The sequence below is a fragment of the Petromyzon marinus genome, chromosome 36 (genome assembly GCF_048934315.1).
Source record: "Petromyzon marinus isolate PM22_M1 ecotype Great Lakes invasive population chromosome 36, UKy_Petmar_22M1.pri1.0, whole genome shotgun sequence".
NCBI lineage: Eukaryota > Metazoa > Chordata > Hyperoartia > Petromyzontiformes > Petromyzontidae > Petromyzon > Petromyzon marinus.
In genome coordinates, this window is record NC_133702.1 from 7994695 (window position 1) to 8014172 (window position 19478).

Below are 19478 nucleotides of genomic sequence, written 5' to 3' on the forward strand. Positions count from 1 at the left end.
ATTAAATTGTAGTCGATATATATTTTTTTTATTTTCTCAACCTAACCGGACGATAATTCATCGATCGGATACAAATTTATTTATTTATTTCGAAAACGTCCTGCTTAAGAGTCGCGGACCGTGTTTGCCCTTTCACCTCCGACCAACCCCACCACGGTCGAGATTCGTTGAAGAGAAAAGCGCGGGAGCCGAGGTTTTAACTTTGCCGATTATCCGAAACGGCACCGTTCTAACATTATATACACACAGTCCTGTTAATGGGAAGTATAAAACAAATGCATTTACTTTGTGTGCGTAGAGGATGAGTGACTCCCTGTGTTGGGGGGTGAGCCTATATAATAAGTACAGTGAGCTTATATATGAGCTTATAATATAAAAAAAATTGGTGATTTGGAAAACGTTTTTTGGGTTTGGACATGTTTGTTTTGTTGTAGTACGGAGTTAGACTGATGGCCTTAATCTAAGTTGTCTTGTGGTTGTTTTTGTTGTTGTTTGACTTGCATCCCACTGGGACTTTTTGCACACAGCGTTGGTGTACGGTGCTTTTGTCAGGAATATTTTGATGTTTTTTGTTGCATGGATTTTCTGTTTGCACAGTCACACATAGTCACTTTAAGATGTTTTTCTTGTTCGTGTTTTTATTTGTTGTGGTTGCACCCGAGTCAAGTGCCGAATGGCTCACAGGGCTATACCAAAATAAACTGAACTATGTTGAGTAAGGTGAGCTTACTCAACATCAGGGCTCACAACTGCTTACTTTAGTAGTGGTGAGATTAATACAGTTGTGGGTGAGGAGCTCACCGTAGGGTGAGATGAACACACTGCTGGGTGGGGTGAACTTACCACAGTAAAGGGTTGAGAATATTACTCTGTGTGTGTGTGAGCTTGCTTACTACCAGAGTACAGGCTGAGAAGCCTTTCTCCATGTGTGTGGTGAGATTCGTAGAGAGGAGCTCACTGGCGAGGCACCATAGTGAGGAACTTGATATCGACTACAGAGTGAGCTGCTCGAATAGACGGGTCCAGACATCGATACGCAGACTGTATCTGTCCGCATTTAAAACAAAAATATTTTACACATACCATCAGTGAGTGTATAATTTGGACGGCGTGGAGCACAGGACATGCAAACTAGACCGGTTGTCTTCATCAGCAGTCTGGCTCGGTTGAATCGATGCCAATGAACCGCCCGATGTTAGAGGTAATGTCGCCTTGACGAAAAGGAGGGTAAGGAGCCCTAGTGTCGTATACTTTAGAATGTATAGATGTGTAATTAGCGCCTTATTCCAAGGCGCTTTACAGCAATTTTCACATTGTACGTACAATGACAGTGGTTCAGATAATGGGTGGGATTATTAAAAGTGGTCGTGGTGACAAGAGAACACAAACCTGTCAACCCCTTATCAGTGCCCTACCTTATTACAGAACAATTCAGACCTTATTGGTCACCTCGTGCCCCTTATAAATCTCAGCGTTCATCCTGCAAAGTCCCATGACAAGGGAGAAACACAAACAAATAGACAAAACAATATGTTTTGCCCGTATTGAAACGGCTGTACGCCACGTGGACGTGAAAACTCAATTTCCCTGTACAAGAATACGGGGTAAACCGTACGGGTTGACAGGTATGAGAGCAGGTATGTATGTACTGTGTGTATGTTGAACTTCTTTTGCACAGTACGTAGGTTGAGGAGTTGGGGTAGACCTGCTCACAGCTGGGGGGCGAGGGCAGGGGAGAAGCTTGATTTGATGGGCCTGGGAGAGGAGATGGGTTTTAAGTGAGGAACAGAAGTAGGTTATGTCGAGGAGCTCACTTATACTCTTAGTACACCAGATTACATTACAGGGTGGTCCAGATGTCTTGTGACCCCCCCCCCCCCCAATTAATTGACCCCAAATTGTTTTTCTTCCTTTGCATATTCATCTCTGTTTTAAATAAACCTTACTTCAAAAAGATTACGTTTTAGATCATTAAATGGGGGTCACACGACATCTGGACCACCCTGTATATTGTTTATGACTGCAGTGGATTATATTGAGCGTGGTGAGGTATGGTCAAATAAGCTATCCACGATGCGCAGGGAGGAATGTGTTTAAATGCATTTTACTCCCCACGTCATGACAACTGTTTTTTTATTTGGCAGTGATGCACCCATCATCACTGACATTACCTGCAAAGTGGTGAAGACAGGGCGCTCTTCACAGGTACACACATCCCATTCATTCACCGTGTGCATTAACTCGCTCTCCTTTACTACTTCAGCCCACGGGTGTGTTGGAGAGTAAATCCACGACATCTACAACTTGAGTACGGCGTTTCGCTGGTAATTACATCCAGCATCGGGCGATTTGCCAGAATAGAAAGCCTATGTGTTACACTTAAAATGAGATTTAAATTAAACTAAAAACAATGATTATTATCCATGAAAGAAATAACTTTATGTATTCGCCAACACCAACTCATGAAGGCCAAGTTCCAAGTTTATTTTGTTAGACAAGGTGAGAAAGTAATAGACCAAGACAGCCTGATTTGCAATTGGCTTGCATTGAGAGTAAACATTCTTAGTACTTTGAATAAACCTGTTATATATTTTCAACTGTTCCTGGTTTAAATTATTTAAATAGCCTGCACACCTTTGTTTATGCAGGTGGTGACAACAATTAGGTGGTGTCACATCTCCACAACACTCGCCACAATGGTGGTTAGCAAAGGTGAATAATCGTGCATGAAACTCAATTCCTTTCCCGGTCTTCCCCTCTGGCTGCAGTGATGAATGGCAAGCTCATACCATACACGCCACTGGCTGTGGATTTCTGGCGGGTGGCCAAGTTCCCTGAGGCGAGGATTTTCTTCCTGAGCCATATGCACGCCGATCACACAAGTGGGCTCACCCCGACTTGGAGCCGGCCAATCTACTGCTCTCCCATCACCGCCGTGCTCCTCAAACGCAAATTTAATGTACGCGCACGCGCCTCACTTGCTCACAGAAGTTGGCGGTCTGTCTTTTTTTAAATGTGCCCCAGGCGGTCACCTGATATTAGTCATGTACGAAAGCCAAAAGGACTGTTTTATGTTTAGCTTATAACAGGGGTCGGGAACCTATGGCTCGCGAGCCAGATGTGGCTCTTTTGATGATTGCATATGGCTCGCAGATAAAACAAAATATTCTCACTTGTTTTAATCCATCCATCGATTTTTCACTGCGCATGTCCTGTTCAGGGCTGCAGGAGCAATTGTCCATTATTTTAATTGGATGATACTGGCCTACGTTTGCCGTTGCTGGGTAAAACAGGTAAACGCCCCCTTTTGAATCAGTCTGAGACTGCGTCTGCTCGGTCATTAGCTCAAAGCTAACCCTTCGACGAAGAAGATGGCGAAAAGAAAAAAAGACGACGAGTATCGTACATTTCAGGACGAATGGACCGAAGAATTCGCCTTTGTGGAGAGAGCGGGTTCTGCGGTGTGTCTAATTTGCAATGACAAAATTACATCGTTGAAACGGTCGAATGTAAAGCGGCACTTCGACACGCGCCACGCTACCTTTGCATCAAAATACCCTGCGGGAGACAGCAGAAAGAAAGCGTGCCAAGAGCTTCTGAGCAGGGTGCAAGCTAGCCAGCAGCAACTCCGCGTATGGACCCGGCAAGGTGACTATAATTCGGCTAGCTTTGCTGGTTCTTTAGCAATAGTGAGGAACGGAAAACCATTCACAGATGGCGAGTATGCTAAAACGTTCATGCTGGATGTAGCCAATGAACTTTTTGATGATCTTCCGAACAAAGACAAGATAATCAAACGGATACAAGACATGCCTCCGTCGGCAAGAACTGTTCATGATCGTACCATCGTGATGGCAAACAAAGTGGAGGAAACGCAAGTGAAGGACATAAATGCAGCGCCGTTCTTTTCTCTGGCTTTGGATGAGTCAACAGACGTGAGCCATTTGTCGCAGTTCAGCGTGATTGCAAGATATGCTGTTGGTGACACACTGCGCGAAGAAAGTCTTGCTGTTCTGCCATTAAAAGGGTCCACAAGAGGTGAGGATTTATTCAAGTCTTTCATGGAGTTTGCTCAAGAAAAAAGTCTACCTATGGATAAACTTCTCTCAGTGTGTACTGATGGTGCTCCGTGTATGGTGGGGAAAAACAAAGGATTTGTGGCGCTTCTCCGTGAACATAAAAATAGACCCATCCTAAGTTTCCATTGCATTATACACCAGGAGGCACTTTGTGCTCAGATGTGTGACAGGCAGTTTGGCGAAGTGATGTCGCTGGTCATTCGTGTGATCAACTTTATTGTTGCCCGAGCCTTAAATGATCGCCAGTTTAAAACACTGCTGGATGAAGTTGTAAATAACTATCCTGGTCTGCTTTTGCACAGCAATGTGCGTTGGTTGTCAAGAGGGAAGGTGCTTAGCCGTTTTGCGGCTTGCCTGAACGAAATCCGGACTTTCCTTGAAATGAAAGGCGTCGGGCATCCTGAGCTAGCCGACACCGAGTGGCTCCTCAAGTTTTACTATCTCATAGATCTGACTGAACATCTGAACCAGCTCAACGTGAAAATGCAAGGCATTGGAAATACAGTGTTATCCCTTCAACAAGCTGTATTTGCTTTTGAAAACAAGCTGGAGCTTTTCATCACGGATCTTGAAACAGGTCGTTTACTACATTTTGAAAAACTGAGCCAATTTAAAGATGCATGCACAGCAAGTGAGCCCATTCAAAACCTTGATCTCCACCAGCTAGCTGGCTGCACATCCAGTCTCCTACAGTCCTTCAAAGCACGCTTTGGAGAATTTCGTGAGCACACTCGTCTTTTTAAGTTCATCACCCATCCAAACGAGTGTTCACTGAACACAGCCGACCTGAATTACATCCCTGGTGTCTCCGTCAGAGATTTTGAAGCAGAAGTGGCTGACCTGAAGGCCTCAGACATGTGGGTGAATAAGTTCAAGTCACTGAATGAAGATTTGGAAAGAATCACACGATAGAAAGCGGAGTTGGCGAGCAAGCACATGTGGACAGAAATGAAAAAACTCCAACTCGAAGACCAAAGACCAGCTGATTCTCAAAACTTGGAACGCGCTTCCTGTCACATACCACACACTGCAGCGTGTGAGTATTGCTGTATTGACCATGTTTGGATCTACGTATGCATGTGAGCAGTCATTCTCACATCTTAAAAACATCAAGTCCAACCTACGATCACGTTTAACGGATGAAAGCCTCAACGCTTGCATGAAGCTTAACCTCACCAAGTACCAACCCGACTACAAAGACATCAGCAAATCCATGCAGCACCAGAAGTCGCATTAATGGTGAGTGTTATAACAACATTATTTAAAAGAATAAATTCAGAGGCTTATTATACTGACATTTAGTTGAATTCACTTTTAAAATATATTATATGGCTCTCACTGAAATAAATTTCCAATTTTTTTGCTTTCATGGCTCTCTTAGTCAAAAAGGTTCCCGACCCCTGGCTTATAACATTAGGTCAAGGAATGATGGTCATTGGTTAAGACTAACAATGCATTCGCAGCCAATGGAGAGAACACTTTGGAGAATAAGTCCCAGCGCGGAGATGGAGCAATGATATTGGCTGGCGTACAGGTGCTAGTTGGGTTCTTTCAGTACAGGACCATGAGCTATGGTGAAGGCTTGCCGAGGTGTTCATCCAGCAGTAGATTAATCGTGGCTGATGATTATGGTCACTGGCGGAGCCAGTGGGGGGGGGTGGGGTGGCACGTGCCCCCCCCAATAATCCGATCGAAATCCTTAATTTTGATTATGTGCCAGGGACTCTATGAGATGATAGGACAATAGTCTTAGTCCATAATTGGCAATAAGTAACAGCAAAGCAGTTTTAAGTGACTCAGAATTGTGCGCAGTTGCGTATACAGTCCACGACTTCCCTGAAGGTAAACACCTTCAGCGAGGGCGATGCCGATCACACATGGTTCGAATTCGACCCTCGATCAATGGCTGCGCCATCGCCGCACACGCGTAGAATAAAAAGCAAGGGACAAGTCCTTACTTGCTAACAACTCCTGGCTGCGCCATTGATTATGGTATTAAGGAATATTTAGGTGCAGCCTTCAAATTATTTGTTTCCTATTATAAACCATTATTAAAGTATAAATACAATATATATAACAAATAGCTTGGACAGTGGCCTTTCAGAGGCAGATGATTGGTATAATTAGAGGCAATGTTTTATAATTTTGGGACTAAAATAAAAAAAATAGAGTTCCATTAACAGATTTTAGATGGCATTTTATCAAAATTGAATGTGATTGCATGAAATTCATTTCGTGAAAAAATTTATAATTTACAGAGCTTGGCATGGTGACGTGTATTGATAATGCTGTGCTTTTGGATTGGTGGATCACGTAGGTTTGTGAAATCTCCCAAACTCGCTGAACTGTGTGTTGGTCATGAGATTGCAGTTGAGAAAATGATTTATGAACCCATCTGTGCAGAAGGTTGAGTATTTTCTACATTATAAGCATGGGATTTCCCTGGTTACTCCAGCCATTTTATACCCACATTAAAAACATATCATTATTGTGGAAGTGGCCAAACGTTGGACCCTCCTAAAAAATTCGTTAGATGAGATAAGATAAATAAATACATAAATTGATGAGAATGTCAGTCCAGTGTTTTCGAGGAGGAACATGAATTACAGTACATGACCATGAAAATAACACGTGTTTGTGTGAGAGATAATCGAGCATTGTGTAACGGCGGTGTTAACATGATCTGTTTAGATTGCCGACAAGTTCATTCGCCCGCTGGAGCTGGGAGAGAGCCACTGTGTGCCCCTAGATGGAGTGGGCAAGGAGACGATGACGGTGACACTCATTGATGCCAACCACTGCCCGGGTGCCGTCATGTTTCTGTTCCAAGGTTACTTTGGCAACATTCTGTACACTGGTATGTGTGGTGTGTGATTTAATAGAACTACATTTTAATAGCTTCCAGAATATAACCCCACATGCTTGGTTAAATTAATGTGGTTCCAACTAGTGGAGGTACGATTGACTGTACGACAACAGTTGTAATATTCGTGAAATTGTAGTTGTTGCTCTGCATCTACATCATTCATATGAAAGAAGATGAGTGATTCGATTCAATATTTTTTACATTTAATGGACACATGACCACAGTGAGCATATGAATCACATCACATACAACTATAGAAATCGATACACTTAAATTGTTATACAATGTCTTGGGACCTCCTTTACCAGTACCAAAATACGATAATAGGTTTTTTCCCCTTTTTTCTGGCACCAATTGGGTCGTGGCTCAAAAGAAAGCCGTCCCTTGGTGTGGACCAATCAGTTTCAAGGACAATGCATATATTATCATAGTGTGTTTTTTATTTGCATTTGACTGCAGGTATTGTGGTTAATGCAGACATGAATCCTTGTAAAAAGGTTTCAGTTTTGTTGCCAGAAAAAAGGGAAAAAACCCTATCAACAAAACAGGTGTTAAGATGTTAAAACACCAAACTGAAACCTTTTACAAGGAATCATGACTGCATTAACCACAATGCTTGTGGTCAGAATGCAAACAAAAAATACTCTGATAAGAAATGCATTGTCTTTGAAACTTATTGGTCCACACCAGAGACAGCTTTCTTTGGAACCGGGTCTCAAAACGTGTTAGACGCCTTTTGGCGTCCTCTGGTCTAACACCGTTTGAGACGAGGCTCAAAAGAAAGCTGTCTCTGGTGTGGACCAATCAGTTTCAAAGACAATGCATTTCTTATCAGAGTATGTTTTTGTTTGCATTCTGACCACAAGCATTGTGGTTAACGCAGACATAATTCCTTGTAAAAGTTTTCAGTTTGGTGTTTTAACATCTTAACACCCGTTGTGTTGCCAGAAAAAAGGGGAAAAACCTAGTATGTTATACAATGCATATCGTTTTATCTTAACAATCGACGTTGATAAATCAAAGCCTCGTTACACCTCAGATACCAACTATGTCTAGAAAGTGTGAGCCTATGCTTCTACACATCGAATATTTAATTTAGAAACATGAGCACTCATTAAGCTCTTATTTTAAGAAATTATATAAATATCTCAAAATATTTTTCTTGTCCTCTTATGCTTATGTTCATGAATGAAAAATTTCATTTGATGGATTCTGATTGGTGCTCAAACCATAGACTCAAAATGTGTTTAATTTAATGAGGGTTTGTATACTTACAAATGCGAGACTTATTTAGTGACTCTATTTGGAATGTTGGCCCTTTGCTATAGATAAGAAAAACTGCTCGTACATTGAGCATTCATTCCCTTGATTTAAATGATTATTTGGTGTTTTGCAGGTGATTTCAGATTTATTCCAGAGATGCTTAAGCTGCCTCTGCTGCAAACCAATATTATAATCGATGTTCTGTACTTGGATAACACATACTGCCCTTCAAAGTGGCACTTTCCTTCACGAGAAGATGCCACAGAAGAGATCAAGATAATAATACGAAACCACCCAGACCATCAGGTTGTTATCGGTATGACTTGGTTTTCTTTATATAACAACTTTCATTTCAGTGCATGAAATTGCAACACACACAGCCACTATTCACCCCTCATGGAGACTTACAAAGGTTTATTTCTGCACCTTTTTTGGTTTTTACCTGGTGGGAATTGAGTTCCACTGTTTTTTATAAACCCCTTGTTATGAAATATGGTTATTCGATTATATCAGTAATGAGTGGCTCTTTGTATACCATTTTTTTCTTAATGACATTGGGTGGATAATGCATTACCTTAGTATATCATCCATGTTAAAAAACGCTACCCATGTTCAGTAGAAACTTGTGATATGAAAAACAGTATATCGATGAAGAGGGCATAATTTAAAACACAAATTACTTTCTGCTACTACTCATCTTTTCACGGTTGTTCTGTATAGCCCTTTGGTGTGTATTTTTAGTTTTGCTGCGTATTGTTTAGCACAATGTCCTACATTTCACTGTCCGTTCTAGAAGCTTCTGCAACATCTCAATTCTCTTTTGTGTAGGCACATACTCACTCGGGAAAGAGTCTCTGCTGGTAGAGCTGGCAATGGAGTTTGGGTGGCTGGGGGTAAGTCCAGAACGCATGGAGACGCTGCAGCTGCTTGGCCTGCCCAACGTGTTCACGACGGCCACAGATGAGTGCCGCTTGCGGGTCGTGGACGCGCACCAATTGAACAGCCGCAGCATGGCACACTGGAACTGTGAGTGCCCCACCATCGCCGTGCTGCCCTCGGGCAACCGTGCTGGCCGGCAGCCGTGCGACTCCATTTTCATCGTACCCTACTCGGACCACTCCTCTTACGGCGAGCTGCGCCAATTTGTCGCCGGGCTACAGCCGCGAGCCATCGTGCCCATCAACAAGGGGCCCAGCTGCGAGAGATACTTCAGGGAGTTCCTCAGCACCGCGCAGAGCAGCCAGAGTAAAACGATCATTATTCCGGAGTCGGTGCAGAGGTTTATGAAGGAAGGCGGCGGGGTTTCTGCTTGTAGTAATAAATGTTTGCCGAAAAGGAAAGCCTGCATTTTTCGGACCTCCAGAACACACATCCCCAAGGGGGTATGCTTCGACAGTCCCAAATCTTCCATCGCAACACATTCGCCTCCACGTGTCATAATTGCGAGTTCTGAGGATGATGATGAAGCTGGCGATTATGATTCCATACGTGTTATAAAAAATGAAGATGACAAGCCCTTTACCTTGCCTTCTGAATCTATTGCAATCCCATTAAGCTTTGACAGTGATAACATAAGTGATTCAAAATCGACCAAAGTAATCATGGACACAAAGTCTGTCTACAAGTCAGCTGTTGAGGCTTCAGTTCATTCACATGCTGATGAATCGAGAGTGAAAAGGAAACTTGATTATGCAGAAAGTCTGAGCTCGGAGTCCTTCCCAAAGCATGTAACATGCGTTGAAGATAAATGCTCTTTTGACTCGTTGCCTTCCCCTTCACGGCGGCCATATGACGGCACAGGCGACCGGCAAAGTGCATCGAGCGAAGCGCGCGTTTTAACAAACTCTCCTAAATCCGCTGATGGTCCCTGTATTGTGGGTGCACTTTCGTGCAAGAGTGAGGGCCATCCTGTGGACTTTCACACACCATTGATGGGTGGCAGACTTTCTGTTATTCTCAAGAGAAAAGTGCAGAGCTGCAGCCAGACCCAGGCTGGAAAATGTAACATCATATTGTCCCCACTTCATGCCTTTTTGAGTGAAAAGGAGAAGAGGTTGTCCTTTAATCGACTTGTGGAGAAGTGCATGCAGAGAAAATAAACGCACCGTTAGGTGGCGTCTTCCTGGAGCAAGCAGGTTAATTGTGCAAACGAAACTAGCATAACTTTCCAGAAACGTATTATACTGTACATGTGTAATTAAATTATTCACTGTTTTTGTTTTGAAACTTGTTTTCATTGTTTGCATTATTTACAGCATAACTTTGTTTTTTTTTTTCACACGTTTAAACGTTTTATTTGTGGGGATTAAAGGACTTGTTCACACTGAAGGGTCATTGCAAAACGCTTCCCGAATTCAACTTCATAATTCACCCGCTCATCCCTGGTACAAAATCTCTCCTTTACAAAGGGTTGTGAGGCACACACGTCTTTCATCATCATAAAGGACAAAAGTCTGGCCGTCGTCAATATAGAACACGCCGGGTGTATTCATGTTTCACGTAACATAGCCACCCACATTACATGAGGGATTTGGTGGGGGTGGGGAGTGGAACGTTGAAAGGGGGCTTTTTTGCTAGGTGACTGCATTTGTTGGTCTGTTCAATAAATACCTGAAAATAACAAACACGGGTCTGGAACTTCTCTACAACTACTGTAATTTTAAAACATGTAATGCTTTGTATATCTGCTTGGGACATACATTTGGGATGGCTCAAAAAGTTCGTGCTGTCTTCAATGTGCCATGTCCAGTTTAAAATGAAAACAATTTCAAAATTACTTGTTTACATGAAAAAGTTTACTAAAAAAGACTGAAACGAATTACAAAGTTCTATATATGCCATACGACCTTATAAAACGTGGGAAATGCTCCATGTACACAACACAGTAAATTTAACATTTGCACAGTAAGCATTGATGTCTAAAACAAAATAAATTATTAAAACATTCCAAACGTATGTGCATTTAACCGACATCATACCTATGCCTGGGTGGAACGGTGGCTCGGTGATTCGCGCACTACACTATGAATAAAGACATTTTAAAAAGTTAAATTCCCAGCTATGGCCGCCACGTTTTCGAGAGACTATCCAGCAGTGGATTCACAAAAATGGCAGTAAATTATCAAGTTTTGGCCACTGACAGCAGTGCAACGTTTAATTTTATACGTGGGCTTTCACGACCAATATAACTAATAATTTATTTTTGGTATGTCAGTTTTTAACCAAAAATTGGTGTACCTTCAAAATCAAATCCAAAAAGAAACCCGAATTAGTTCATACCTTGTTAAACATTTCTATTGTCAGGTGCTGGAAGCTTGCAGACACCCAAGGGGAATATACCCAAGAACGATTTAATTTAATGTACCGCATGTTTCTCCGATCAAAACGTATGCATATTGTCCAGCTTAAAAGACAAATGAGACGTTCGGTTAATTCATGAAATCGTGGACTTTGATTCGCGTGGCTTGGCATTGACCAGAATACGATAAAGCTCTCGTACAGATGTTTATAATTCTATGCAATGGCTTAAATAGGGTGGCATGTCTTCTGCAGGGCTGTGTTGCATCCGGCTACTGCTTTTCACGGTTGCTGTTGTTCGTGCGGTGCCTCCTGTGATTGTGAAGGATGTGCGATGAGCCGCGCAAACTCGCCCGGAACGCACCTGCAGGACATCAGAATCAGTCATCAGCCACATACTACTTAACAGCCTCGCATTTAACCGCTGTGTTGCTTTAGCGTGGGTCTTCACAGTAACGTATTGAATGTACAGGGTGGTCCAGATGTCTTGTGACCCCCAAATTAAATTTCGATGTAAAGCTTTCGTGACTGCAGGGATTCATATTAATTATTATTTCGGTAAAGTCACGTAGAAGGGAAACAATAAAATAATAAAAAATATAAAACAATAAAATTATCACGACCTTTCGACTGCAACACAAGCAATCATCATCAGGTGTGAAAACCACAGCAAGAAAATTTGATTATATTGATGTATTTTATATATTTTTTTCACATCGGTTTATTGTATGGAAGTAGGGTAGTTGCATTTCTTTAGCGTCAATATCCTAAATTCCTCTGTTGATATGTAAACTCCTTTGTCAAGGCAGTCTGCTCGTCCCACCCAGCTTAAATATACGCTGCCAAGGTTAGCAGTGTTCATTACGACGCTGTTTTTCAGACAGCTCTGTTCTTCACCTGAGGACGGCTGCTTGTGTTGTGGCCGAAACGTCGTGCGAATTTTATTATGTAAAATTTTTATTATTTTATTATTTCCCGTCTACGTGACTTTACCGACAGAACCAAGAATATGAACCCCCAAATTAATTTAACTCTAATTTTTGTGTTGCCATTGCATATTCATTTCTGTTTTGAATAAACCTTAAAAAATATATTAATTTTTCGAGAATACAATTTTGACTTAAAACTTTCGTGACTGCAGGAATTCATATTCTATGGTTCTTTCGGCAAAGTCACGTAGATAGAAAGAAGAAAAATTCTATCTACGTGACTTTTTTGAGAATTAATTGGTGGCCACAAGATATCTGAACCGCCCTGTACATTGGAAGCGGTTGAGTAGCTCAAGAGCCAGACCAATGGGCCAGCACTGTTGAGGCCCCGAGTTTGATTCCAGGGTTCAACCAATCTGTGATTAAACTCGGTTCAACAATTGCTTGGAGTTGACGGTCTCAGCCCAGCCAATAATGACTGCACAAAAACTCAGAACTTAATTTGGAGTTTCTCTTCATTTGACACTCAAGCATTGCAACTTCAAAAAGGCAAAACACGCAATATTTTTTTTAGTAATCACTATGTACATGTACGGTCCGTTTGTCAATCCACTGCTGGATGAGGGCCTCTATGCCGCGCAGTCAGAGGGCTTTTTTGATCATACGTAACCACGCTGATAGGTGCGCGGAGCACAGAACAATGCTTTGCAGCACTGCCCTCTGCTGCATACAATGTGTTATTCATGGGGATCGTCCATCCAGGCACACGAACCTTAAATCTGCTTAGCATTCAACGTCTTGACGGAATCTAGCGCATTCCAGGTGGTTTTGTTTTCGCCACGGTAAGTAATTAGACTTCTCAAATTACTACCAAACATACCACGAGAAGCTTAATGTGCAAACATTGCTATTTTGTCAATTTATTCTGCAGGTGTGATGTTTAACGGCGGGATCGCGTGACGTCAAACAGGTGTGCGAATTGCAATGTGCTTGCTCTACATATCCTCTTGTCGAGCCATGCACCGATGCACGAGATAGTTGGGGTGTTTCGTTGCGGGTTAGGGTTTAACAGTGCTCAATTTAACTTTGTCAAAATGTGATTGTCATTCCGTGTGACTGCGCTGGTTGTAAGCCTTGCTTTCTCCTAATCTGGGTTATGAAACTGGTCCTTATGAAACTGGTCCAAGCGCAAAATGCCCAGTGCTTGCCAATTCAGGTAAAACAGATTTATAATCGCACGCACGTTGACTCATGTCAGATACTCTGCTCTGAGATACATACCAATTGACTTGCTGATGATTATGCCCTCTAAAAGCTGTCGCGGGAGGCGCTGCATTTCTCCACTTAGCAGCGCAGGAAACCATTGAGTGGGCGGCCAAAACGTGACATCCCATCCAAGCTTTTCCCGTCATATGGAAGAACAAGGATACGTATAGTGCTGCTGCTGTTGATGATGATCATGCTAAGGATACGTACGCATCTGCATGTACTTGTAGGGTGCTTACTGAAATGCCGCAACAACTCAAAGCATCTTACATCATGACATCTCACGTTAACCATCCCGATGCCTTTCATGCAGTCTTGCCTAGGAAGTCTCCCCCCACCACCACCCTCCGCTTCAGCTGTTGTTCCTGTGTAGCAAAAATGTGTGCGGACCCAGCCCACTGGCTTCTTGCAAATGGGCATTAGTCTCCCGGATGATGACGATGACATTGCTGCTGCCAACGATGATGATTATTAGTCCTATTGACCCTAATTTCGCTGCGATTCATGATAGTGGTTATTTCAGCTGCCCATGGTGTGGGTGATAATTAACAGCGCTAATAGCAGTAAACTAATGACGGACGGAGTTGGTGAACGTGGTGATGATGATGATGATTCAGGAGTTGGTTATAGTGGATGATTGTTATGATAAATTATACGTTTTTTTATATAGTGCCCTCAACGCTGGTGAGTCTAAAAACGCTTTATACGCGACAAACGACTTACATGACGTTTCATCTCAACACTAATTGAAAGGGGGCACCACCAGTGGCAGCTTTCCAAGAGGGCACAAGGTAACTCAGCACCTGGCCTGCAAGCGGGCATTAGTCTACCAGTAAAGGGGCGATTAACGGTGCCATGTGTAACCCAAGTTGAGTAATGACAACGAAGTTGGTGATCGTGGATGCTAATGAAAATTATGATGACGACGGAGCTTGTGTGGGAGTGTATGAATGTTATGATGATGATGACGACGGTGATGATCATGGTCACGCACGTGTAGGCCCTCTCACCAATGTTCCTAGACACACTCTTGAGCGTGCACGTGCCGCCGAGCAGGGGAGAGCACGTGTACAGGCCGTAGCAGCCCCCGCACTGTGCTGCACGGTCACAAGGCCTGCCCTCCACCTCGGCACACGCGGACTGCGCTCACGGAGACATGGAGACAGGTCCGGTTTAAAAATGTTGTACGCCCACCTGGGCTACGGGCACTGCGAGGCTCCCAGTAATATTTTCAAAAGGAAAACAAATATTCTTAGCTCTTTCGGTAAAGTCACGTTGAAGGGAAGCAATAAAATAATAAAATATATATAAAACAATAAAAACAAATTTTGATTTAAAGCTTTCGTGACTGCAGTAATTCATATTCTTAGTTTTTTCGGTAAAGTCACGTTGAAGAGAAACAACAAAATAATAAAATATATAATGTTTATTGTTTATATATTTTATTATTTTGTTGTTTCTCTTCAACGTGACTTTACCGAAAAAACTAAGAATATAAATAAAAACAAAGTTAAAGAAAAATACAATTTATTTTGATTTGAAGCTTTCGTGGACCGCAGGAATCCACACTCTTTGGTTCTTTCGGTAAAGTCACGTAGATAGAAAATTAATAGATCACGACGTTTCGATCGCAACACAAGTAACCGTCATCAGGTGATCACATCAGGTCACATCAGGTGATCACCTGATGACGGTTTGCTTGTGTTGCGATCGAAACGTCGTGATTATATTAATTTTCTATCTACGTGACTTTACCGAAAGAACCAAAGGGTACAATTTATTTTTTACAAGGCTAACAACGAATAAAATTCACAAATGAAATAAATTTTCACTTCATCTCTGGAGGCCCTCCGGCTGGCGGAGGCCCCAGGCCTGCAGTTCCGAAAGCCCCCACGCCTCTTAATCCGGCCCTGCATGGAGAACACTCATTAGCCGCGAGACATGGGACCTCGATAACACGCACGGCGTTATAGGAGTCGCACGTGTGGTTCCCTGCTCAAATGAGCACCGGTGTGCTGCTTATCTACAGTTTAAAAGCGCGCGAGACAGTGGTGGAAATTCCACATTCATATGGCGGGGCTGTGTCTATCCATCGGACAGCGGTAGTCGTTTTACCGACCCCTGGGAATAATGGGCCGAGTCACGCCCCGACTAGAATTTAAATTCGCCTATATATGATAGGGCATTATAAAATATACTTAATAAACACCAAAGCGCATTCGGTTGCAATGCGTTTGACAATGCCGTGTGATTTTACTGGATGTAACTATCAAATATTAATTGTAATCAAAACTTTGCAATAATTATGAAATCGTCAACATCTTTCCATCAAGTAATCATCAAAAAATAAGTAATCTTCGTCATCAAAATTATCGTCAAATTCTCCCATCGTGATTATCAAATTATCATCATCATTATCAGCCACGATCAATCCATTGCTGGATTAAGCCACCGCATCGCCCGCTTTCAGACGCGCTTCTGCGGCCGTCTGGTGCGCTCCTCCTTCCGATATTAGGAAGCCACTGGAGCTGCGCACTTTTAAAATAAAAAATAAACTAATTTCTTCACGTGTTTAGTTTGTTTTCCTTCCCCTGCATCTCCGATTAACACGGTTGCCTGCGTACGGTGCGAGAGAAGTTCAACATAGTCCTGCGATGTAGGCAATCCATCCAGCACCACCTACACACCAACTATCATTGTATCTCAATTCTATTCGAACTATGCACAGCAGCTCTGCTACGCAGAAACTCGTTCTGCCGTATCCACCAACGCGCAATTACGCATTCAATTCAAGCACGTGCAAGGTGCGACACGAACACGCCCGTTACCCCGTCCGTGTTGAACCCTCCATGGTGCTTGCTGCTCGGTGCGAAGCCGAGGTCCCTCGGAGCTACTTGGTCCTCCTCGTGGTCCATTCGAAGTTGCTGCTGCTGCTGGTGGTGGTGGTTGGGTTGCCGACTTCGACGCGGACCATGCAAGGAGCGACTTTGCGCCATCCCGGGTCCCGAGTCTGGGCCGCTCGCCCGGCTGCGCCCCGCCAAAGGTGGAGGAGCTGACGACGGATGTAGCTGTGGCAGCTCGTCCCTGCCCGAGCCACCACGTTTGTGGTGGTGGTGGTGGTCGTCGTCATGCTCAGGAATCGACGCCGCCGCCGCCGCCGCTAGCGCCACCGTCAGAATGAGAAGAGCGCACATGGGGGATGGGACCACGCGTCTCCGTGCCCGCTGCTGCTCCTGCTGCCACATCACCTTGAAAGTGAACAACTCGACTCCCGTCACCTGCCGATAGAGAGGTGAACGATGCATGCCACCGGTTAAATTACACACTACCGCGTGATGAGCAATGCCAGTTGTTCGTGATCAATGATATTCAAACGCTGGATACATCAATACGTATGCTTTCGCGACCAATATAATTGATAATTTATTTCGGGTCAATAACGTACACCCAGTCAATAATGTCTGCTGCAAATGTGGCAACTGCCTTATGATGCAGCTTGTAACTACTACCAGTGAAACGTCGTAACCTGATTGTTACATTTTGTAAAAAAAAAGTGAATTTGACTCTTCAACAGTCATCGATTGGCACGTTTGTTTAAGTGACAACTTTATTAATTGGCTGCGTCGGGTGGCGGAGGGCTGAACTACACACAATTTACTTACGCGGTTACCGCAATGGATGTGATGTTACGTGCGTTATTATAGCAATGTATATGTATAAAACAGTCATGTATATTTATAATAATGTACCGTATTTGTATAGCAGACCTCGACATTGGCATTTAGCACGGTTGGCTACGTACGGTGCGAAGGAAGTTCAACATACTGACATTTAGGTCCGGAATATATTCCCCATATGGACGAATCTTATATAATTTTACACAGAGTTTAATTCGTTGTGATATTGTTATAATGTATTTCCAGTATTATTTGTTATTTCAACATTTTAAACATGTTTATAAAACAGAGACAGGATGGGTCATTACGCGAGGCAATATATCCAAGTATTAGTTGCAAATGAGTCTGGTTGCAGATGCAGTTTATGTATGTACGTATGCTATATGTTTAGGTCAATAGATTACAATCCACTTTAGATATTTAAAACATGTAACATTAAAGCGTATTCTCCTCTATGAAAACCGCGTAAAAAATAAAACAAGGTTCAGTCTATCAGCCCATTGACCTTTGGAGTCAGACTTAAATGAATCACCCATTTGTGTAAATACACTGACATCGTCTTGACCGTCTGCGGATCATCAGTAGAGTCGGGAATGAAACGCAAAATACTTCTGTTAGTGGTAAGTGTCCTCTCGTCTACAATCTACATCACAGGCCATCAACTTAAAAGCAGATATTTACCATTCGCCTTATTTAAAAATGAAAAATATTGAAATTCAGCACAGCAAAACGGTTTAAACATTGCCTGTGATATTATCAACGGAACACATTTCGTCATTGAGGTTTTAATAATTTCGTATTTTAGTCAGCGATGACTGACTGGACGAACATCGTAGGGCATGACGATGACCGTGACTCCGCACAAAAGACTCACGCTTGACTGAACGTGACGAGAAATAAATAAACTAGGCTCAAGATGCAGACGAATATACTGTAATTTTGTAACGTTATAGACTGCAGCACGCAGAGGAAGTCCTAACAATGGCAATTAGCAATAGAAGACACTTATTGAGTTCACCTATTTGGTGACCTAATCAAACCGGGGGAAACCGTGCACCAACATTGAATAATTGAAGAGTGGACTGAAGTATATATTTTGATTACTTTAGTCGACTAGACTAAGAGACCCATATCTTAAAGAGAGGGTCCTTGCTTACAACATCTGGCAGCTCATCAGTGTGCTTTTAGTAATTAAATTTTGCTGAAATTGCCCATTACCAGAAGGATGTGGGGCTGATGGGCTGTGTAAAATATACTTTCATTTTTTTATGTGGAGAGATAGATACGTATATGAAAGAGACATTATCTACGTTCTATTTAGACTCAAATAATAACTGAATAATATCTACAAGCTTGATTGAAATTCAACACACAACACACAAACTCATTAAAATTCCCAGGTTATTGTCCGCAACACTTTTGACAAAAATTAATAAATACAAAATTCGGACAAATTTAACGCTGACACAAATGTTCATGAGTACACCTAAAATAATCTGAAATATCCACAATCCCTGCCAGTCTGTAACACTCACCTGATGGAGCTGACACAATCCTCAAGGACTGCACTCCGTGATGACCAACCGCTGGTACTGCCGCTGCTGCAGACACAAGCCGGAGCTGTGATTCAGACCAGCATCACATACCCTCTCTCATACCGCGTATATATACCTGCAGACCCCCCCCCCCGCCTAACCACTACTCACATCACCCACACACACACTTATTTGTCACATGCAGGGTCCCACGCAACAACAAAAAAATACCCAAAATTGCTGTTGCCATAGCCCCAAGGTGATTTGAGTCGTTAGTAAAGTGGGATGGGTGGGTGGGTGGGGGGATAAAGGCACGCTGCTGTACATCTTTATCACCAGGGGTGCACCACCGTGTCGAAATGCCGCAGCGAGGCGTGGGGGCGGTGTCAATGAACGGTCAAGAAGTGATGCAGTGGTTCGGGCTCCTTGAGCACATTTTCCAGCTAATGCACAGCTAGGGAACACACAAAGTGCAGGGTGGGGTTTTTATTTAATTTTAGCGAAAGAGAAAAAAAATTAAGTCATACGCTCACACGTGTTATGCCGCCGTTGCCTGGCTACGGGAG

General features: G+C 42.9%; 2 protein-coding genes across 8 annotated transcripts; one reads left to right on the top strand and one right to left on the bottom strand.

Moving 5' to 3' along the window:
- The first annotated feature begins 57 nt into the window (after positions 1-57).
- On the top strand, positions 58-10832 carry LOC116949336 (5' exonuclease Apollo-like). 6 transcript variants are annotated; one of them, XM_032966518.2, is made up of 6 exons: positions 58-193; positions 2145-2205; positions 2769-2959; positions 6771-6909; positions 8342-8524; positions 9037-10832. In XM_032966518.2, the coding sequence occupies exons 3-6, from the start codon at positions 2771-2773 to the stop codon at positions 10305-10307; spliced, it is 1782 nt and encodes a 593-aa protein (XP_032822409.1). In that variant the 5' UTR covers positions 58-193; positions 2145-2205; positions 2769-2770; the 3' UTR covers positions 10308-10832. The 6 variants fall into 6 exon arrangements, with proteins under 6 accessions (XP_032822409.1, XP_075928197.1, XP_032822407.1 ...); XM_076072082.1 differs by lacking the exon at positions 2145-2205 and adding an exon at positions 2264-2324 and having other exon boundaries at positions 59-193; positions 6771-6936; XM_076072081.1 differs by having other exon boundaries at positions 60-325; positions 6771-6936.
- A 38-nt stretch (positions 10833-10870) lies between these two features.
- On the bottom strand, positions 10871-19361 carry LOC116949338 (uncharacterized). Of its 2 annotated transcripts, XM_032966523.2 has the most exons (4): positions 18913-19361; positions 16529-16978; positions 14711-14840; positions 10873-11869 (listed from the first exon to the last, which is right to left on the bottom strand). In XM_032966523.2, the coding sequence occupies exons 2-4, from the start codon at positions 16943-16945 to the stop codon at positions 11778-11780; spliced, it is 639 nt and encodes a 212-aa protein (XP_032822414.1). In that variant the 5' UTR covers positions 16946-16978; positions 18913-19361; the 3' UTR covers positions 10873-11777. The 2 variants fall into 2 exon arrangements, with proteins under 2 accessions (XP_032822413.1, XP_032822414.1); XM_032966522.2 differs by lacking the exon at positions 18913-19361 and having other exon boundaries at positions 10871-11869; positions 16529-18900.
- Between the last annotated feature and the right edge of the window lie 117 nt (positions 19362-19478).